The sequence below is a fragment of the Ascidia mentula genome, chromosome 1 (genome assembly GCF_947561715.1).
Source record: "Ascidia mentula chromosome 1, kaAscMent1.1, whole genome shotgun sequence".
In the NCBI taxonomy this organism is placed as follows: Eukaryota; Metazoa; Chordata; class Ascidiacea; order Phlebobranchia; family Ascidiidae; genus Ascidia; species Ascidia mentula.
The window spans coordinates 24,914,227-24,937,360 of record NC_138566.1 but is presented as its reverse complement, the minus strand read 5'-3'; the positions used below and the strand labels follow the sequence as shown (position 1 = coordinate 24,937,360).

Genomic DNA, 23,134 nt, shown 5'->3' with positions numbered 1-23,134 from the left:
ATTTTGCCCTTCCAACCGGATGTTGCAACTGAAAATGATGTTTAGTGCGAATAAATGACGTTTTTCGGCGTTGAGAGCAGGGTGTTATAACCGCTATCAGCCAGGTGTGTGACCTGGGGGCATAGGGTGAATGAATTACGCGGTAAACACGGTGCGGTTTCATTTCGACGAGATGCGCCTTATATCTCCGGAAAGCGCAAAACCTGGTTTAGTTTAGCTTCGTATGAGTTGGGACTAACTTCTAAGAAAACAAATTGGGATCGGTGTATTGAAGAACATTAATTCGCTCGAGACCCCTTGCAGTTGAATGAAATGTCGGCACCCATTATGTTTGACAGTCATATGGTTCTAGATATTCCTTGTAAAGCAATTTTTAATGTACCGACTAAGAAAATTCACGAACTTATATAGTCACCCAGCATGCCTGTACAAATGCGGGGCTTGTGACATTTGCAGTCAAATGTTATGTTTGTGTAACATTAATGTAATCGTAACCATAAAATTCTCGTTTGGCTAGTCCTGGTATAGTCCACAAGATCTATCGGGTAAATACACAGCTATAGAAAAGGCTACAAGGAACATTGTGTGCACAGAACAACATGATGTTAGCCGGACAGAAAAGAAGAAAAGCTTTCTTCAAACGATAAACCTTTAAAAAAACAACACCCTAAATTAGCGGTCACGTTAACGAACATGAATGCAGCACAACGCTTTGGATAATATGGGACCTCGGCGTTCGTATTCAGCATATTTTTGTGTCACAGCTGCGCAGGTCGAGTTATAATCAGCCAAGGACAAAGTTTCAACAATTTTGATCTTATAAAAAATATCTTAGATGGTTTTACATTTGCCCACTTCATTTCTCTAGAACCCAGCAAAGATTTGTAAGGTTTTGCAGGATTTCATTGTAATTTTTTGATTCACCTGGACGCTGTGCATATTGTGTTACCGAGAAAATGAAGTTGGCCTTGATTCTCTTCATGGGCCTGGCTGTACTAAAGGGATCAAATGGTAATTTTTTACCCTTCTATCAAAATTCTTCGTCCATACCGATGTTGCTATGCTGTGATGCCAATACGAAGCACAACAAAACCCGCGTTTCGTGGGTGTTGCGCTTGTTGGGACAAAGAAATAATAAATTTGATTGTGACTAACTTAAAGGTTTACGAAGACGTCATAACGCAATAATATGACTAATGCTACAGTGCTACAAATAAATATAGCTTAGAATGACCGTTATATCATCAAATGAAAAGGTATCCAAACAGGGTAATAATTTGGCAGGTAAATAAAGCCAACAGCACCCAAGGATTTAACACCCTTGTCCAACACAAAACCATTCCACTGTATCTTTTATCATTCGCTTTATCGTCAGGCCAGGAAGCGACCAGATACGTGTTGTTCTTGGTGGATAGTACGTCATCCATATCCAACGCAGATTTCGTGACATACAAGAACGCTTTTATCAACGCGGCTCCGTCTCTACAACTTGAATCTGGGTCAACACAAGCAGCCATGGTTCAGTTTGGAAATCAGGACGTCCGAAAGTAAGTCAACATGGAGAGATGCATCGTTAACTATGAGGTTCACCGATATCGCAATCAATTAAACCCCATTAGTATTGAGTTTTGTTGAATTTGATCAAGGGCGTTTTACATAAGTCGGCTGCGATGTAGAGGAATGGTAACGTAGAAGAACTTGTAATAACTGTGGATTGCAATCTTTGGTGCATGTAGTTGTGTGGGCACTGACTGTTGGGTATTACAAAAAGATTTTCAATTTCATGCGGTTTAACTTATTCAATAGTCAGAAAATCCCGAATCAACGCATCGTTTATTACCCGTATTACATCGCGTATTGGAGATGCGACGACGGACCGTAAACCGATGCCGCAGATTTCAATGTGTTTACAGTGGAAGCCCACCCCCACCCCATTTGGCCTTTGTGACGACATAACCACAGGAAAAACAAAGTTGCAGTGATCTATAAAATATTTCTGTGTTTGCGCAATTCCTGTGGGCTGAAAGCCCAAGCGCGCGCACCCATGAAATCTGAGTAAACTTTACTGTGAATGGGAAAAGTTTATTGTCGAGTATTTAATTTGTCTGAAATGTGGTTGAGGAATTCACCGAGCCAGTAAATTGCCGAGGATCGTTAAAAAAACGAAACGGTCGCTTTGACAAGAGCGTTTACTGTGGTCAGTTAAGTTACATCAGTTTTTCAAAAAGGGTTGTTGGCATCCATGCGTCGCAGCAACAAAAATATCGGTGACATAGAAAGCATAAAACGATTCTCACACATGGTGCAGCCACTCAAGTACGACGAATAACATCCGGTCAGGTCCTTTTGCATGACTGAAGTCATTACATTGAGTGGCACATTTTATATTGACACCTTGTCACCTGGCCGCATTGGGTGTGAACATTTCGAGAAGCATGTCTCGTGGTAAATCGAATAGCAATCATTCATAAGTATCTGCATCAACAAACAGTCCTATGGGCAACAAAGACTGGGTATATGATTAAATCATTCGTGATGATTTTGTCGACAAGTCGTACAAGAAAAAACCCTGAGTCATTTGTCTTCATTGCCGTGTTTTTTTTCTAATATTTCGCCTATAATTAAACATCGCCTGTGAAGAATGACTCATGTTTTTTTTCTGTGTATGACTTGTCGTGGTATGTCGTTTAGGGTTAAGGAAAGCGATGCGCCACCTTAAATAAGTTTGTTTTATTGCAGCATCAACCCATTGAACGACGCTTTCTACCAAGAACCGTTTCTGTTCGGAGATTGCAATACGACTGCATGCGTTCGCAATGCCGTGAACACGAACATGCCGCATCGGTTGGCTGCGAATACCTTCACTGCTGCAGCTCTCAACCGAGTTGTTAACGTGAGTGTGTTAGTTGTAACTAGATGAAAGACTACGATAGAGGTATTTTATCAGTACTTATATGGTGCCGCACATAGCGCCATTCACAAATACACGAATTTGTTACCGTGTTTTACCCTTATTCTAGGTGAGCGCAATACGTGTATATTAAGGCCACATGGCACCATTTGCCTTAGGTTCAGCAGGCCCTTAATCCAGCATTGGTTACTCGCTTGCAGTTATTAATTTTGTACCAGATTTTTATTTACATTCAAGTTGTCATGAACTCATATCATACATATGTTTTTGCGGAATTTAATGATTTATCTGTTTCGTTTTGTGGCCGCATCAAACAGCATTAGTCGCCTAATGCAGGACATCCTGTTACCCTCTGTCATTAAGCACCCACTATCATGTAATGTCGGCAAAGCGTGGCTTGTTTTGTGTTTACAGGTTTACTTTTCGTCGGTTCCAAATTCTGCTGAGAAGTTTCTAGTTTTGGTCACAGATGATCCGGCGATCGACTCTGGAAACCTGGCGTCTAGGTGAGTATTTTCACAACGACAGATGGACGAGGTATGAAATGCTGGAAAAATTAATTGGAGACTTTAAGCAGAATTGGATAACTCCAAGCTAACTCCAATGTTAATTTATTTAACAACAAAATGACTTTGTGACGACATAGTTGGGAACGTTTACGTCATCAGGGACATCACAAGTCTTGTTCCTGACATCTAAATTTACTTTTTCAGCAACGCGCTGACCCTAGAAAACAATATTACGGTGTACGCGATTGGAATTGGACCAAATGTGGACTTGGCTCAACTACAGGCGATCGCGCATTCCAATTCGAGAGTTAATAAAACCACCTTTGCAGCATTTGAAGGCGTTTTGCAATCAGTTGTAATGGAGATTATTCCGGGTAAGCCAGCTTGAAGATTGTCGCTATGAAAAACATGCATTTTTAAGTAATATTTTGCCATTTATATATGAACATATGAGCTGCAGACAGCAGTGCACACTGTTTCGACCTATAAAGTCTCACCAGTGCGCCCGGTAACTGTATAGCACTGATAGATGTAAAACTAGCAAGCGCATACTTTTTCACTCTGTGATACTTCACTCAACGTGGATTTTAGTTGGGCCCCCAACTAAGTACCAAAAAACAGAGGCGAGCCTTTTTCAAGCGCACTATGGACAAAAAACTGCTCGGTATCCAACGGTTCTTAAGGCTCGGGTGCCACCCAAACTACTCTCTGCAGCTCAATGATTGTCGTTCTTGCCTCTAAATATGAATCTAATCTATACATGTGAAAATCGTGTATGAAGTTTTCGCAAACACAACAGAAGCAGTGATAAAAGATTGCAGTAGTCTTTTTCGTATCAGTATATACTTAGGGAACTCAAAACGAGTAACAGATAATCAATGCCAGCATAATGATCTTTCGTAATGTTACATAACCGAATCTACAAACTAATAAATCACCGGCGTTGATTTTTTGTTACCCTGTTTGAGTTTCCTGAAATAATGAAAACATGGAAGTTTTCTAAATTAAGTTTATAGTTTTTAATTGATGGCATTTTCAGTTTGCGAATCGTAATATTACAGAACCAACCACAACCCCTTCACCAACGACAACCCCTTCACCAACGACAACCTCTCCACCAACAACGACCTCTTCACCAACGATAACCTCTAGATCCACCGCAACAACAAGTGAGCAACCTCCAGTGCAACACTTTGGTTTGTGTTACAATCCATAGTCTGTTAGGATAGCAACAAGCCTGTTCACAATTTCGTCATTATTAACCCCCTTTACACACAACACGTCGCATTTACGTTTCAGACTTGCGCCATGTTAGCGCATCTTGTAGTTATTTCGTACAGTCGAACTCCCAGCCTTTTCGACTAGGCTACTTCAAGATGCATAAAAAATTGGGGAAACTTGTTTGTTTTTAAGATCGCGATATAACAGAAGTCCCTTGCAAGATAAATGGTAATTTTGTTCACAAAGCTGTAAAATTAAGCAGTGAAAAGCGCATAATTGCTACGCCTTTATTCAAAGCCAAAAGCACATTAAGGCAATGGAGCTTCAGGAAGTGCTACCTTTTATACATTTCGCACAAATATCAGTCAAAATACGTTTCATTCGTGAGTGCTCATCCTATTGTCCTTGGCTACAGAATTATTACTTTTTTTGCATGGGTAAACGTATTTGTGTCTGACATCCACCCATTTATTTATTTTAATCAGAAATATAAAAGTCACCTGAAATATAAAAAGTGTTTTCAGGTTGCTCGTCAGCGGTAGGATTTCTATTTGTGTTGCTTTGGTTTAGTTCGCTAAAGTTAAATGAAATTGTCAGAATTATTGGCGTACACAGGAAGTGAAAATAACAGCGCACTGGCCTCTCCCATAAGACAAATAGCGTGGGTTTGTTTTTTTCGAAATGTCCCATAAGCAGCTATATATTTTAAATTTTTTGTCCGTTAACCACGGCTAATCTTTTTCTGTTTAGTGGGGCGACATTTCAAAGTAAAACTTTTTATGCTGGCTTTGCAAAATTCTGTCAATATTGTGTCATAGCCAATAATGGTTTTGTTGTGAGCTGCCGACAGGTCCACCGACCGCAAATACTATTCAGTCGCCGTCAACCATTGAGTATCTTAACTAGGTGCAACCTGCCGGAAACAAGCCAATTGTGTTACCACCACAAAGTGGAAGTCTTGCTTAGCTAGTTTGCTGACAAGATCGTAGTAAATCACACCAAAAGCTGATTAAAACCATTAGGTCCTGTCTGCAGCTCAGTGTCTTTATGACAAAATTCCCATCAAACGCATAGGATATCATGTCGGTAATCTCTTTGAACATTATGACCAATAGGGATGGGCCAGGCTTTTGTCATTGCTGGTGTTGACTGAATGACCTTGGGTCAGTTCGTTTGAGAGCAATGATATGAAAGGCAGGGAGGTGGTATTTTTGAAATCTAAGAATATTTCAACGTGTTGTTGGGCTGGATTTAGTTGTAGGTTGTTTTCATTGGTCGTACAGACTATAACCTTGTGTGGTTCCTAAATTTCACGAGCTGATGACGCACTTACACCTGTGACAGAGTATTGTGGTGACCTATGACGATAATTCTCTGTTGCAAGGTCACGTAGTTTAACATTGAATTAAATGTAATGAAATACTAAAGTGAGCTTGCGACGCTCCAATAACACTGAAACGTGGCACCTTTTCCTCGCATCTATTGACTAAAACATGAGGGTCTTCCTAGCTAACCAGTGTACACTGTACACAGCTCACTTGAGTTATTTAACAACTGAAAGAGTAAATTGCCAATTTGCGTTATTTAAATTTTGCAACTTAACAAACCCTAAAACTTGACGAGATTTGCTTCTAGGGTGCGTAGATACTGAATCATTATGGTTGGATATGTAGTTTACTACAACCACGAACCTGAAGCGAGTGCGAACCTGTTAGATATAAATGTTGGTTAAGACCTTCTGCTATTTAAGGTCATCCAGCACCCCTAGTTGTGACCCTTAATCTTTTTTGTTGCTGTTCTAATAAGTTTAAATAATTTGTTTTGTTCAAATAGAGTCCTGTTCTCGTGCATATGCGAAGATGTTAGAAGACTGGTACAAGTACTTCGACGAATGGATAGTGGAATTCGAATGCTGGAGGAAAAGAAATAGTTGCAACAACGACATTAAAGACATTAATTAGCAGATCAACTTCACCGGGAGCTTTGCGTAGAGTTGTATCGTGAAAATTTTAGTTTTTTCTTCATAAGTAGTTCATGTAAGTCACGGAGAAATTGTTTCGTACGGTGTAATTAAATGCGGAATAGCTTCAGTTGGTTTTAGGTCGTTTCTGTGTACCGTTGATAATATATTCAAGCTTTGTAACCGCAATAGTCGATGGTGTAGTAAATTTTGCTGTATCGAGGGCATATAACATTTTTAGTTTTTTTCCGTAACTTGTTAATATTCTGAAAATAAAAAGACTGGCCCATATTGTTGTTAACATTGTCATGATTGAAAACACATTGGTAGATGTGTTTTTTCCACTGTGCGGTATTACAACGAAGCATATATTGAAGATTTTGGTGTATTCCAATACCGAGTTGGAGCAGACCAATATTTGTTTACAATAAAGTATCGACGTAAAAAGATTCCTATTTTTACGAACCTCTAATAGATTTTTCTTAAAAGGTTTTTGATCCAATTGGTACAACTTATAGGAATTAACAATGACTTTTTTAACAAATTTTGCAACTTTTGCGACACTGTTGGCCCTGACTGTCGCAAGGGGTAGGAATTCTTGTTGATCATTTCTGCAAAAGTTAAACTTTCTCTTATTTTGCAGATTACCCGTCACCAGCAGATGGCGAAAAGGATGCATTAAAGTTTGACACAGCCGGTGCACTAAATCGCCGCTCTCCGGACAGTGGCCCACATTCCAACCCAGCAAACATTTTAAACCGTCAGTGAAATACTTGTAGTTACCTTTTCTAGCAAACAGAATAACGCACTTTTGATTGCGATGCCGTAAATAGTAGAAATTCTGTGGAATTTCACATTATAACAATATTTTCCATACGATTATTTCGGCCTACGGCTTTTTTTGCAGATGTCCCTTTACCAGCAGGTGGCGATGAAGGACCACACGCAATTCCAATTCCAGTGAATTACAATCAAAAACCGACCAGAGATGAATTGCAAGCTGTGATAAAGTATTTCGCAAACAACCCGGAACAAGTGAAAGAGGAAATTCAAAATGGTGAGGATATAGTTCTGCAATAAAGTTTAGCATGAAGTCAATGCACTAACTAGCCGCATTCTGAACGGTAGCCTACAGTCCAAGCCAACTATTTTAAACCGTCGGTGAATTATCTTTGTTGCTACCCTTTTTAGCAAGCATAATAACGCACTTATACTTGTGATATCATAAATAGTATAGAAATTCAGTGGAATTTCATATTTTCGCCGTTTTGACAATATTTTCCACATGATTATTCAGCGTACGGCGATGGAAACTACCCAAAGCCCCCGAAAGAATATGTTGAGTATCTCTACAACTTTGCAACAACCTACAAGGATGAAATAAAGCACTATCCCAAACCTGGTAAGGCGTATAGCTATTTTTTTATTCATTCGGCCCGCAAAAAATGAAAGTGAAGTAACTAATTTGTTAGACAAGATATCTCTATTTTGCGACTGATTTTTATGTTAATGGTTTTCCAAGGCCGACGCAATGCTATTTTTCACCCTTCAATCGTTTCTATGACGTAACAAAGCTATCATTTACAAAGAGAAAGTTCAAATTCGTTTTAATTTTATCACTTTAGTTAATTCTAAAGACCCTCAAAAAACTAAAAATATTCATTGAAAATATGATGATAAACTTAAGTTCTGCGATATAGGCTACGATATGCGGTTCGATATATCATAGTTCGCCAAATCGACACGCCGGCCCTAGCGATACGTCAAGTCGAAACGCATATCGTAGTTTCTACAATTATACCTAAACATACACCAGAATATCATTGTACTTATGTGTTGTGTGTAAACAAACTTCTAAAATGTTTCAGAATAAGAATAAAGTCAGTTGATTTATTGCAAGCAACAGAAAATTCTTATACATTGGTTTTTAACTTTTTACAGCTACCAGCAGTTGCAGTGCAGAATACCTGAAGTTGGCCAGACAATGGCAAGAGGCCTGGAAGGAATACAACACGGTCTTTGAACAGTGGAAAAGCGAAAACTTGCCCAGGCCAGTTGATCCCAATGATGGAGATGGCGGATCCGGTTATGGATCCGGGTACGGTTACGGCCCTGGTTACGGATTCGGAGAATTGGTTTGGGAAGATAAAAGCGACGGAGAATTGAAGCCTTAGGTTCATATCTCCTGCTATGGGTTATAACATGTAACGATCCCCCATATAACGAACCGATGCACTTTAGTGTAGAAATTTTGCTTTAATTTAATTTGAAAGACAGCTATGATTAACAGTAGCGAACTAAAACTACCAACATTTTATTGTTGTTTTTGAACACGTACCAATCTACGGATGATAAAGCATCTAATAAAAGAATCAAACTAATTTCAATGCTTGAATCGTTTGGTTAGCCAGTGGGTTATGCGGGTGTTGAGTTCTGTAACTGAGTTTGTTCGTGGCATATGGCAATGAAGGACATGATACTTTCGCACATGCGCACTTTATACTTTCATAAGTTGGGTAAAAAACTTTTTTTTTGTATTATTACATCATGCTAGATGTGTCGCAAAAGTTCACTAAACTTGCTAAAGTAGTATGACAATGTTACCTTACTCGTTGATGCAAGTTGGTTCGTGGTAAGGGTCAGCATATTAAAAGAAAAAGAATTAAAACCAAGTATCTTGGGATTGTTGGTAGAGAAAGGCGCAATGCAACTAATAACCAGAAACCAGCAAATTGAAATTGTTATTAGAGCGTTCAAAAGCTCATCACAACATCGTGGGTTATTGCCTGCTTTCAAATTAAACTTCAAAACGGTTACATGCCCTTTTGCCAATTTTTGTATCGCGCTGATTTCTCAGTTTAATGCCGACAAGGCGCACGAATAAGCAAAATATGTAATCGGTGAAAACGAAGACTTTGTTATTCTGAGAAACGAATAAAGGTTAACAAAGCTGTTTGTAGCAGTTCGGTTTACGATTACTATTCATAAGGCGCATTCAAAATTTTGTCATCATCTACTTCGCCAAACTTAAAGATCCGCTGTAAATTAATCCAAATACTTTAAATACACCGAAATTTATCTATTTTATGGCACAAGAAGTAGGTTTAATTCTCGCCTCGTGACCGTGAACCCGCCAATATCACCTGTCGTAAAGCGCATGAAGTGACTCAGTTGGAATGTGGCGGTATATGGAGCAGATTGCTCCCCGCGAAACGAAAAAAAGGTGTCTGTACACAAAGTGCAACCACCGTGGACACTGAACTGAACGCTTTTTATTGGAGGCGAAGTTGAGGTTTAGCGGGAACCGTGCAGTTCTACAAGGGTGGGCTGAGCTCCAATTCGTGACGAGTATCTTTTTTATATTGCAAGGTGACATACGAATTTGTTTTTCAGCCCAACTTCGCCAAAGTCGAGAAACATTTTCTCCATAGTAGTCAACAAAGCCTACTGTGACGTAAAAATCGTCGTCATAGGATCATCCGTCGCGGTCGATTTGTGATAAAGTCAGGACTATTAACACGTTCCAGGCCTGCAGAGTCTATTTGTCAGACTATCCTGATAGCTTTATAGTCAATAAAGACATAGTAGCAGATTTTTAACAAATCTTGTATTAAATCAGTCGTTTGAAACCAATTGTTTCACAGGGTTTTGTAATTGGGCTATACTTGTGGGCATCGTCAGTATCGCTTATTGAAATAGAATCCAGGCCTTGTGTCAAAGAGACCCAGCAGACGCTGTAGAATCTGTTTTTACTCACAACAATTTAATGGCTGTAGTTTAAACGTTGTTGATAACGTTACGTTACATTTATATGGTTTTAACTATATTTTATGTCTGAAAAGAAACCGTGAGTACAGGTTAGTTACCACCAAGTGCTAAATATGCATGTGGTAAACAATCGGACTGCGGGAGACAACGTTAAGGGTAGGAGATGCGTACTGGCAAATAGAGCGCAATCTATTCTTCCTGTTTTGCGCAGAATGACGTGGCAAATCTCCAGGTTTTGCTATTGTTTTTATCAATGCCTGTTTGTTACGCGGCGTGTATTGGAACACTGCATTGTTAATCGTTCGTTTATCGCCTAGTACAGTATATCAAAACATGGCGTGACCATGGAGTGGGGTTTAGTATGAAGTTAAATAGCGTTTAGTGCATATCATGTGTAGACTATAGACTAGATAGCAATGAAACTTCTGCGTGGTTGTTTAACAGAATGTTGTATTGCAGTATTGCGATAATGTCACTTCATGTTTGTAAATCAGCTTACCGACATTTCAAGGCAACGTTTATGTTTTAAATATGTCTCGGTTTTGAGTAAAATGCTAGAATAGCAATTGGCGTGCAGCAATACACTTGGTGAACGGGGTGGCAGAGTAGGAATATGCTTTTGATTTAATCCGATTAACAATCAACCAAAACAATGCAGTTTCAACCAAAGGCGGATCCATAAACTTTGGTGGCGGTTGCGATTCAAAACTTGTAATTGCGCATTGAATTGGACGCTAGACGCCCCATCCACTTGAAGACAGCGGTTTTCGTCTGTCGTTACATCGTGTTCTTCAGTGCTATGACATGCTCTAGTGATTGTGTCTCTTGGTTTTAACCGCAATTGCAAAAAGGCGAAGATACGTGTTTGCAAAACGACATTTCACGTGAGGGCGTGTAGCCGGTGTATTGTGTATTTCCCAGATCACCAGAGGACTGACAGGATTATCAAAATAATATATATATAAAGTGTTCCATTATCTTGTTTGTTCGTCAAGACTTTAGTCACGTGAAATGACTTTGCAAGGTTCCCCAGACAAAAGGTTTTGGAAACACGACATAAATAACTTTATGATAAAAGTTCAGGATTAGGAAGTTAAACGATCAACAATTAAACGTTAATTCCCTCACAAATGTACATGGATTAGTCGCTTTCTTCTTTAGTGTATTCCACTAACATTTGTGTAGTTTTTGGATACTTTTGTCACAAAACGCTACAACCTGCACCATCTTATAACTGCGACCCAACGGGAAGTTTCGGTGTTACGGCGTTGCAAAACTCAGTTTTTTGACAAGGACCGTGTCGACTGTACAAAACGTATGGCCCTGAGGGTTCAATGTTACAGGATATTAATACTAAAGGATACAAGATGACAGTGACGTGATTTTTTGCTAAATTCTAGACTTTAATCTGCTTGTTTCGCGTGGGGGAAGCAGCCTTTAACATTTTTAAGTTAGCATAAATTACGGCCGCATTTCGAGGGCCATGAATTCAGATTGACATTAGATTTGACATCGCAAAATTCACACCATCATATAAGTAAGGAAAAATACATTGTGACGTCAATTGTGGACAATTGTTATCGTAACTTTCTTTTAAACTCGATTTTGAACTTTGGAGAGCTCATTGTTCTCGACCTCGCAAAGTGTCGTTCACTTTTGTTAAATAAACACAGACGAAAATCTGCGAAGGCTAAGAGCATTACAGCGACTGAGCGATGATAATATTTTGCCCTTCCAACCGGATGTTGCAACTGAAAATGATGTTTAGTGCGAATAAATGACGTTTTTCGGCGTTGAGAGCAGGGTGTTATAACCGCTATCAGCCAGGTGTGTGACCCTGGGGGCAGGGTGAATGAATTACGCGGTAAACACGGTGCGGTTTCATTTCGACGAGATGTGCCTTATATCTCCGGAAAGCGCAAAACCTGGTTTAGTTTAGCTTCGTATGAGTTGGGACTAACTTCTAAGAAAACAAATTGTGATCGGTGTAGCGAAGAACATTAATTCGCTTGAGACCCCTTGCAGTTGAATGAAATGTCGGCACCCATTATGTTTGACAGTCATATGGTTCTAGATATTCCTTGTAAAGCAATTTTTGATGCACCGACTAAGAAAATTCACGAACTTATATAGTCACCCAGCATGCCTGTACAAATGCGGGGCTTGTGACATTTGCAGTCAAATGTTATGTTTGTGTAACATTAATGTAATCGTAACCATAAAATTCTCGTTTGGCTAGTCCTGGTATAGTCCACAAGATCTATCGGGTAAATACACAGCTATAGAAAAGGCTACAAGGAACATTGTGTGCACAAAACTACATGATATTAGCCGGACAGAAAAGAAGAAAAGCTTTCTTCAAACGATAAACCTTTCAAAAAACAACACCCTAAATTAGCGGTCACGTTAACGAACATGAATGCAGCACAACGCTTTGGATAATATGGGACCTCGGCGTTCGTATTCAGCATATTTTTGTGTCACAGCTGCGCAGGTCGAGTTATAATCAGCCAAGGACAAAGTTTCAACAATTTTGATTTCATAAAAAAAAACGCGCGTTGTCCGCAAGAATGCATTTAAGATTTTCTGTTGCCTGGATTGTTTAAAGTTGGTTGTTAACACAAAAGTTCTGTGTGATTTGTACATGGTGTTGTATGAAAAGATATCTTAGATGGTTTTACATTTGCCCACTTCATTTCTCTAGAACCCAGCACAGATTTGTAAGGTTTTGCAGGATTTCATTGTAATTTTTGTGATTCACCTGGACGCTGTGCATATTTTGTTACCGTGAAAATGAAGTTGGCCTTGATTCTCTTCATGGGCCTGGCTGTACTAAAGGGATCAAATGGTAATTTTTTACCCTTCTATCAAAATTCTTCGTCCATACCGATGTTGCTATGCTGTGATGCCAATACAAAGCACAACAAAACCCGCGTTTCGTGGGTGTTGCGCTTGTTGGGACAAATAAATAATATATTTGATTGTGACTAACTTAAAGGTTTACGAAGACGTCATAACGCAATAATATGACTAATGCTACAGTGCTACAAATAAATATAGCTTAGAATGACCGTTACATCATCAAATGAAAAGGTATCCAAACGGCGCAATAATTTGGCAGGTAAATAAAGCCAACAGCACCTAAAGTTTAACACCCTTGTCCAACACAAAACCATTCCATCGTATCTTTTATCATTCGCTTTATCGTCAGGCCAGGAAGCGACCAGATACGTGTTGTTCTTGGTGGATAGTACGTCATCCATATCCAACGCAGATTTCGTGACATACAAGAACGCTTTTATCAACGCGGCTCCGTCTCTACAACTTGAATCTGGGTCAACACAAGCAGCCATGGTTCAGTTTGGAAATCAGGACGTCCGAAAGTAAGTCAACATGGAGAGATGCATCGTTAACTATGAGGTTCACCGATATCGCAATCAATTAAACCCCATTAGTGTTGAGTTTTGTTGAATTTGATCAAGGGCGTTTTACATAAGTCGGCTGCGATGTAGAGGAATGGTAACGTAGAAGAACTTGTAATAACTGTGGATTGCAATCTTTGGTGCATGTAGTTGTGTGGGCACTGACTGTTGGGTATTACAAAAAGATTTTCAATTTCATGCGGTTTAACTTATTCAATAGTCAGAAAATCCCGAATCAACGCATCGTTTATTACCCGTATTACATCGCGTATTGGAGATGCGACGACGGACCGTAAACCGATGCCGCAGATTTCAATGTGTTTACAGTGGAAGCCCACCCCCACCCCATTTGGCCTTTGTGACGACATAACCACAGGAAAAACAAAGTTGCAGTGATCTATAAAATATTTCTGTGTTTGCGCAATTCCTGTGGGCTGAAAGCCCAAGCGCGCGCACCCATGAAATCTGAGTAAACTTTACTGTGAATGGGAAAAGTTTATTGTCGAGTATTTAATTTGTCTGAAATGTGGTTGAGGAATTCACCGAGCCAGTAAATTGCCCGAGGATCGTTAAAAAAAACGAAACGATCGCTTTGACAAGAGCGTTTACTGTGGTCAGTTAAGTTATATCAGTTTTTCAAAAAGGGTTGTTGGCGTCCATGCGTCACAGCAACAAAAATATCGGTGACATAGAAAGCATAAAACGATTCTCACACATGGTGCAGCCCCTCAAGTACGACGAATAACATCCGGTCAGGTCCTTTTACATGGCTGAAGTCATTACATTGAGTGGCACATTTTATATTGACACCTTGTCACCTGGCCGCATTGGGTGTGAACATTTCGAGAAGCATGTCTCGTGGTAAATCGAATAGCAATCATTCATAAGTATCTGCATCAACAAACAGTCCTATGGGCAACAAAGACTGGGTATATGATTAAGTCATTCGTGATGATTTTGTCGACAAGTCGTACAAGAAAAAACCCTGAGTCATTTGTCTTCATTGCCGTGTTTTTTTTTCTAATATTTCGCCTATAATTAAACATCGCCTGTGAAGAATGACTCATGTTTTTTTCCTGTGTATGACTTGTCGTGGTATGTCGTTTAGGGTTAAGGAAAGCGATGCACCACCTTAAATAAGTTTGTTTTATTGCAGCATCAACCCATTGAACGACGCTTTCTACCAAGAACCGTTTCTGTTCGGAGATTGCAATACGACTGCATGCGTTCGCAATGCCGTGAACACGAACATGCCGCATCGGTTGGCTGCGAATACCTTCACTGCTGCAGCTCTCAACCGAGTTGTTAACGTGAGTGTGTTAGTTGTAACTAGATCAAAAACTACGATAGAGGTATTTTATCAGTACTTATATGGTGCCGCACATAGCGCCATTCACAAATACACGAATTTGTTACCGTGTTTTACCCTTATTCTAGGTGAGCGCAATACGTGTATATTAAGGCCACATTGCACCATTTGCCTTAGGTTCAGCAGGCCCTTAATCCAGCATTGGTTACTCGCTTGCAGTTATTAATTTTGTACCAGATTTTTATTTACATTCAAGTTGTCATGAACTCATATCATACATATGTTTTTGCAGAATTTAATGATTTATCTGTTTCGTTTTGTGGCCGCATCAAACAGCATTAGTCGCCTAATGCAGGACATCCTGTTACCCTCTGTCATTAAGCACCCACTATCATGTAATGTCGGCAAAGCGTGGCTTGTTTTGTGTTTACAGGTTTACTTTTCGTCGGTTCCAAATTCTGTTGAGAAGTTTCTGGTTTTGGTCACAGATGATCCGGCGATCGACTCTGGAAACCTTGCTGCTAGGTGAGTATTTTCACAACGACAGATGGACGAGGTATGAAATGCTGGAAAAATTAATTGGAGACTTTAAGCAGAATTGGATAACTCCAAGCTAACTCCAATGTTAATTTATTTAACAACAAAATGACTTTGTGACGACATAGTTGGGAACGTTTACGTCATCAGGGACATCACAAGTCTTGTTCCTGACATCTAAATTTACTTTTTCAGCAACGCGCTGACCCTAGAAAACAACATTACGGTGTACGCGATTGGAATTGGACCAAATGTGGACTTGGCTCAACTACAGACGATCGCGCATTCCAATTCGAGAGTTCATAAAACCACCTTTGCAGCATTTGAAGGCGTTTTGCAATCAGTTGTAATGGAGATTATTCCGGGTAAGCCAGCTTGAAGATTGTCGCTATGAAAAACATGCAAGTAATATTTTGCCATTTATATGAACATATGAGCTACAGACAGTAGTGCTGACTGTTTCGACCTATAAAGTCTCACCAGTGCGCCCGGTAACTGTATAGCACTGATGGATGTAAAACTAGCAAGCGCATACTTTTTCACTCTGTGGTACTTCACTCAACGTGGATTTTAGTTGGGCCCCCAACTAAGTACCAAAAAACAGAGGCGAACCTTTTTCAAGCGCACTATGGACAAAAAACTGCTCGGTATCCAACGGTTCTTAAGGCTCGGGTGCCACCCAAACTACTCTCTGCAGCTCAATGATTGTCGTTCTTGCCTCTAAATATGAATCTAATCTATACATGTGAAAATCGTGTATGAAGTTTTCGCAAACACAACAGAAGCAGTGATAAAAGATTGCAGTAGTCTTTTTCGTATCAGTATATACTTAGGGAACTCAAAACGAGTAACAGATAATCAATGCCAGCATAATGATCTTTCGTAATGTTACATAACCGAATCTACAAACTAATAAATCACCGGCGTTGATTTTTTGTTACCCTGTTTGAGTTTCCTGAAATAATGAAAACATGGAAGTTTTCTAAATTAAGTTTATAGTTTTTAATTGATGGCATTTTCAGTTTGCGAATCGTAATATTACAGAACCAACCACAACCCCTTCACCAACGACAACCCCTTCACCAACGACAACCTCTCCACCAACAACGACCTCTTCACCAACGATAACCTCTAGATCCACCGCAACAACAAGTGAGCAACCTCCAGTGCATCACTTTGGTTTGTGTTACAATCCCTAGTCTGTTAGGATAGCAACAAGCCTGTTCACAATTTCGTCATTATTAACCCCCTTTACACACAACACGTCGCATTTACGTTTCAGACTTGCGCCATGTTAGCGCATCTTGTAGTTATTTCGTACAGTCGAACTCCCAGCCTTTTCGACTAGGCTACTTCAAGATGCATAAAAAATTGGGGAAACGTGTTTGTTTTTAAGATCGCGAAATAACAGAAGTCCCTTGCAAGATAAATGGTAATTTTGTTCACAAAGCTGTAAAATTAAGCAGTGAAAAGCGCATAATTGCTACGCCTTTATTCAAAGCCAAAAGCACATTAAGGCAATGGAGCTTCAGGAAGTGCTACCTTTTATACATTTCGCACAAATATCAGTCAAAATACGTTTCATTCGTGAGTGCTCATCCTATTGTCCTTGGCTACAGAATTATTACTTTTTTTGCATGGGTAAACGTATTTGTGTCTGACATCCACCCATTTATTTATTTTAATCAGAAATATAAAAGTCACCTGAAATATAAAAAGTGTTTTCAGGTTGCTCGTCAGCGGTAGGATTTCTATTTGTGTTGCTTTGGTTTAGTTCGCTAAAGTTTAATGAAATTGTCAGAATTATTGGCGTACACAGGAAGTGAAAATAACAGCGCACTGGCCTCTCCCATAAGACAAATAGCGTGGGTTTGTTTTTTTCGAAATGTCCCATAAGCAGCTATATATTTTAAATTTTTTGGCCGTTAACCACGGCTAATCTTTTTCTGTTTAGTGGGGCGACATTTCAAAGTAAAACTTTTTATGCTGGCTTTGCAAAATTCTGTCAATATTGTGTCATAGCCAATAATGGTTTTGTTGTGAGCTGCCGACAGGTCCACCGACCGTAAATACTATACAGTCGCCGTCTACCATTGAGTATCTTAACTAGGTGCAACCTGCCGGAAACAAGCCAATTGTGTGACCACCACAAAGTGGAAGTCTTGCTTAGCTAGTTTGCTGACAAGATCGTAGTAAATCACACCAAAGGCTGATTAAAACCATTAGGTCCTGTCTGCAGCTCAGTGTCTTTATGACAAAATTCCCATCAAACGCATAGGATATCACGTCGGTAATCTCTTTGAACATTATGACCAATAGGGATGGGCCAGGCTTTTGTCATTGCTGGTGTTGACTGAATGACCTTGGGTCAGTTCGTTTGAGAGCAATGATATGAAAGGCCCTGCCTGGTGGTATTTTTGAAATCTAAGAATATTTCAACGTGTTGTTGGGCTGGATTTAGTTGTAGGTTGTTTTCATTGGTCGTACAGACTATAACCTTGTGTGGTTCCTAAATTTCACGAGCTGATGACGCACTTACACCTGTGACAGAGTATTATGGTGACCTATGACGATAATTCTCTGTTGCAAGGTCACGCAGTTTAACATTGAATTAAATGTAATGAAATACTAAAGTGAGCTTGCGACGCTCCAATAACACTGAAACGTGGCACCTTTTCCTAGCATCTATTGACTAAAACATGAGGGTCTTCCTAGCTAACCAGTGTACACTGTACACAGCTCACTTGAGTTATTTAACAACTGAAAGAGTAAATTGCCAATTTGCGTTGTTTAAATTTTGCAACTTAACAAACCCCAAAACTTGACGAGATTTGCTTCTAGGGTGCGTAGATACTGAATCATTATGGTCGGATATGTAGTTTACTACAACCACGAACCTGAAGCGAGTGCGAACCTGTTAGATATAAATGTTGGTTAAGACCTTCTGCTATTTAAGGTCATCCAGCACCCCTAGTTGTGACCCTTAATCTTTTTTGTTGCTGTTCTAATAAGTTTAAATAATTTGTTTTGTTCAAATAGAGTCCTGTTCTCGTGCATATGCGAAGATGTTAGAAGACTGGTACAAGTACTTCGACGAATGGATAGTGGAATTCTAATGCTGGAGGAAAAGAAATAGTTGCAACAACGACATTAAAGACATTAATTAGCAGATCAACTTCACCGGGAGCTTTGCGTAGAGTTGTATCGTGAAAATTTTAGTTTTTATTTCATATATAGTTCATGTAAGTCACGGAGAAATTGTTTCGTACGGTGTAATTAAATGCGGAACAGCTTCAATTGATTTTAGGTCGTTTCTGTGTACCGTTGATAATATATTCAAGCTTTGTAACCGCAATAGTCGATGGTGTAGTAAATTTTGCTGTATCGAGGACATATAACATTTTTAGTTTTTTTCCGTAACTTGTTAATATTCTGAAAATAAAAAGACTGGCCCATATTGTTGTTAACATTGTCATGATTGAAAACACATTGGTAGATGTGTTTTTTCCACTGTGCGGTATTATAACGAAGCATATATTGAAGATTTTGGTGTATTCCAATACCGAGTTGGAGCAGACCAATATTTGTTTACAATAAAGTATCGACGTAAAAAGATTCCTATTTTTACGAACCTCTAATAGATTTTTCTTAAAAGGTTTTTGATCGAATTGGTACAACTTATAGGAATTAACAATGACTATTTTAACAAATTTTGCAACTTTTGCGACACTGTTGGCCCTGACTGTCGCAAGGGGTAGGAATTCTTGTTGATCATTTCTGCAAAAGTTAAACTTTCTCTTATTTTGCAGATTCCCCGTCACCAGCAGATGGCGAAAAGGATGCACTAAAGTTTGACACAGCCGGTGCACTAAATCGCCGCTCTCCGGACAGTGGCCCACATTCCAACCCAGCAAACATTTTAAACCGTCAGTGAAATACTTGTAGTTACCTTTTCTAGCAAACAGAATAACGCACTTTTGATTGCGATGCCGTAAATAGTAGAAATTCTGTGGAATTTCACATCATAACAATATTTTCCATACGATTATTTCGGCCTACGGCTTTTTTTGCAGATGTCCCTTCACCAGCAGGTGGCGATGAAGGACCACACGCAATTCCAATTCCAGTAAATTACGATCAAAAACCGACCAGAGATGAGCATTCCAAAGGGTAGACCACAGTCCAAGCCAACTATTTTAAACCGTCGGTGAATTACCTTTGTTGCTACCCTTTTTAGCCAGCAAAATAAAGCACTTATACTTGTGATATCATAAATAGTATAGAAATTCAGTGGAATTTCATATTTTCGCCTTTTTGACAATATTTTCCACACGATTATTTAGCGTACGGCGATGGAAACTACCCAAAGCCCCCGAAAGAATATGTTGAGTATCTCTACAACTTTGCAACAACCTACAAGGATGAAATAAAGAACTATCCCAAGCCGGGTAAGTCATACAGCTACAAGCAAGGCAACCGGAAAGATTTAATTCAAATTCAACACCAGGTTGTAACGAATTTATTTTGCTCATTGGCAAAATCTTATTCTGGTTTTCGAGATATCGCTTTGATTATTTTTGCATTTGGTCCGAATAAAAAATTAAAGTGAAATTACTAATTTTTTAGACAAGATTTTTTCATTTTGAGACTGATTTTTATGTTGATGGTTTCCCTGGGCCGACGCAAAGCTATTTATCACCCTTCAATTGTTTCTATGACGTAACAAAGCTATCTTTAATAAAAAGAAAATTTAAATTCGTTTTAATTTTATCACTTTAGTTAATTCTAAAGACCCTCAAAAAACTTAAAAATATTCAATGAAAATAAGATGATAAACTTAAGTTTTGCGGTTCGATATATCATAGTTCACCAAATCGACACGCCGGCCCTAGCGATACGTCAAGTCGAAACGGGTAGTTTCTACAATTATACCTAAACATACACCAGAATATCATTGTACTTATGTGTTGTGTGTAAACAAACTTCTAAAATGTTTCAGAATAAGAATAAAGTCAGTTGATTTATTGCAAGCAACAGAAAAATCTTATACATTGGTTTTTAACTTTTTACAGCTACCAGCAGTTGCAGTGCAGAATACCTGAAGTTGGCCAAACAATGGCAATAGGCCTGGAAGGAATACAACACGGTCTTTGAACAGTGGAAAAGCGAAAACTTGCCCAGGCCAGTTGATCCCAATGATGGAGATGACGGATCCGGTTCTGGATCCGGTTACGGTTACGGCCCTGGTTACGGATTCGGAGAATTTGTTTGGAAAGATAAAAGCGACGGAGAATTGAAGCCTTAGGTTCATATCTCCTGTTATGGGTTATAACATGTAACGATCCCCCATATAACGAACCGATGCACTTCAGTGTAGAAATTTTGCTTTAATTTAATTTGAAAGACAGCTATGATTAACAGTAGCGAACTAAAACTACCAACATTTTATTGTTGTTTTTGAACACGTACCAATCTACGGATGATAAAGCATCTAATAAAAGAATCAAACTAATTTCAATGTTTGTGTCTTTTGGTTAGCTATTGGGTTACGTGGGTGTTGAGTTCTGTAACTGAGTTTGTTTGTGGCATATATGGCAATAAAGGACATGATACTTTCGCACATGCGCACTTTATACTTTCATAAGTTGAGTAAAAAACTTTTTTTTTCGTATTGTCACATCATGCTAGATGTGTCGCAAAAGTTCGCTAAACTTGCTAAAGTAGTATGACAATGTTACCTTACTCGTTGATGCAAGTTGGTTCGTGGTAAGGGTCAGCATATTAAAAGAAAGAGAATTAAAACCAAGTATCTTGGGATTGTTGGTAGAGAAAGGCGCAATGCAACTAATAACCATAAACCAGCAAATAACCAAAAACCAGCAAATAACCAGAAACCATTAAATTGAAATTGTTATTAGAGCGTTCAAAAGCTCATCACAACATCGTGGGTTATTGCCTGCTTTCAAATTAAACTTCAAAACGGTTACATGCCCTTTTGCCAATCTTTTGTATCGCGCTGATTTCTCAGTTTGATGCCGACAAGGCGCATGCACGAATAAGCAAAATATGTAATCGATGAAAACGAAGACCTTGTTATTCTGAGAAACGAATAAAGTTTAACAAAGCTGTTTGTAGCAGTTCGGTTTACGATTACTATTCATTACGCGCTCAAAATTTTGTCCTCATCTACTTTGCCAAACTTAAAGATCCGCTGTAAATTAATCCAAATACTTAAAAATACACCGAAATTTATCTATTTTAAGGCACAAGAAGTAGGTTTGATTCTCGCCTCGTGACCGTGAACCCGCCAATATCACCTGTCGTAAAGCGCATCAAGTAACTCAGTTGGAATGTGGCGGATATGAAGCCGGTTGCTTCCCTCGAAACGAAAAAAAGGGTGTCTGTACACAAAGTGCAACCACCGTGGACACTGAACTGAACGCTTTTAATTGGAGGCGAAGTTGAGGTTTAGCGGGAACCGTGCATTTCTACAAGGGTTGGCTGAGCTCCACTGCGTGCCGAATATCTTTTTTATATTGCAAGGTGACATACGGACTTGTTTTTCAGTCCAACTTTGCCAAAGTTAAGAAACATTTTCTCCACAGTAGTCAACAAAGCCTGCTGTGACGTAAAAATCGTCGTCATAGGATCATTCGTCGCGGTCGATTTGCGATAAAGTCAGGACTATTAACACGTTCCAGTCCTGCAGAGTTCATATTGTCAGACTATCCTGATAGCTTTATAGTCAATAAAGACATATATAGCAGCAGATTTTTTGACAAGTCTTGTATTAAATCAGTTTAAAGTTGTTTGAAACCAATTGTTTCACAGGGTTCTGTAATTGGGCTATACTTGTGGGCATCGTCAGTATCGCTTATTGAAATAGAATCCAGGCCTTGTGTCAAAGAGACACAGCAGACGCTGTAGAATCTGTTCTTACTCATGACAATTTATCGGCTGTAGTTGTTGAAAACGTTACGTTACATTAATATGGTTTTAACTATATTTTATGTCTGAAAAGAAACCGTGAGTACAGGTTAGTTGCCACCGAGTGCTAAATATGCATGTGGTAAACAATCGGACTGCGGGAGACAACGTTAAGGATATAGGAGATGCGTACTGGCAAATAGAGCGCAATCTATTCTTCCTGTTTTGCGCAGAATGACGTGGCAAATCTCCGGGTTTTGCTATTGTTTTTATCAATGCCTGTTTGTTACGCGGCGTGTATTGGAACACTGCATTGTTAATCGTTCGTTTATCGCCTAGTACAGTACATCAAAACATGGCGTGACCATGGAGTGGGGTTTAGTATGAAGTTAAATAGCGTTTAGTGCATATCATGTGTAGACTGTAGACTAGATAGCAATGAAACTTCTGCGTGGTTGTTCGACAGAATGTTGTATTGCAGTATTGCGATAATGTCACTTCATGTTTGTAAATCAGCTTACCGACATTTCAAGGCAACGTTTATGTTTTAAATATGTCTCGGTTTTGAGT

The 23,134-nt window shown here is 39.2% G+C and overlaps 2 protein-coding genes across 4 annotated transcripts; both read left to right on the top strand.

The window, feature by feature from the left end:
- Nucleotides 1-872: 872 nt before the first annotated feature.
- Nucleotides 873-7,649, top strand: LOC145902137 (collagen alpha-5(VI) chain-like). Of its 2 annotated transcripts, XR_014402576.1 has the most exons (8): nt 873-1,011; nt 1,376-1,547; nt 2,740-2,893; nt 3,326-3,417; nt 3,625-3,794; nt 4,482-4,589; nt 6,475-6,677; nt 7,245-7,649. XR_014402576.1 is itself a non-coding variant. In XM_082990011.1 (7 exons), the coding sequence occupies exons 1-7, from the start codon at nt 957-959 to the stop codon at nt 6,600-6,602; spliced, it is 879 nt and encodes a 292-aa protein (XP_082846137.1). In that variant the 5' UTR covers nt 873-956; the 3' UTR covers nt 6,603-7,649. The 2 variants fall into 2 exon arrangements, 1 of the variants encoding a protein (XP_082846137.1); XM_082990011.1 differs by having other exon boundaries at nt 6,475-7,649.
- Nucleotides 7,650-13,077: 5,428 nt separating this feature from the next.
- On the top strand, nt 13,078-21,149 carry LOC145903423 (matrilin-4-like). 2 transcript variants are annotated; one of them, XM_082991514.1, is made up of 10 exons: nt 13,078-13,217; nt 13,581-13,752; nt 14,948-15,101; nt 15,534-15,625; nt 15,833-16,002; nt 16,682-16,789; nt 18,677-19,563; nt 19,711-19,844; nt 19,981-20,085; nt 20,710-21,149. In XM_082991514.1, the coding sequence occupies exons 1-7, from the start codon at nt 13,163-13,165 to the stop codon at nt 18,751-18,753; spliced, it is 828 nt and encodes a 275-aa protein (XP_082847640.1). In that variant the 5' UTR covers nt 13,078-13,162; the 3' UTR covers nt 18,754-19,563; nt 19,711-19,844; nt 19,981-20,085; nt 20,710-21,149. The 2 variants fall into 2 exon arrangements, with proteins under 2 accessions (XP_082847640.1, XP_082847636.1); XM_082991510.1 differs by having other exon boundaries at nt 18,677-19,844.
- Nucleotides 21,150-23,134: the final 1,985 nt, after the last annotated feature.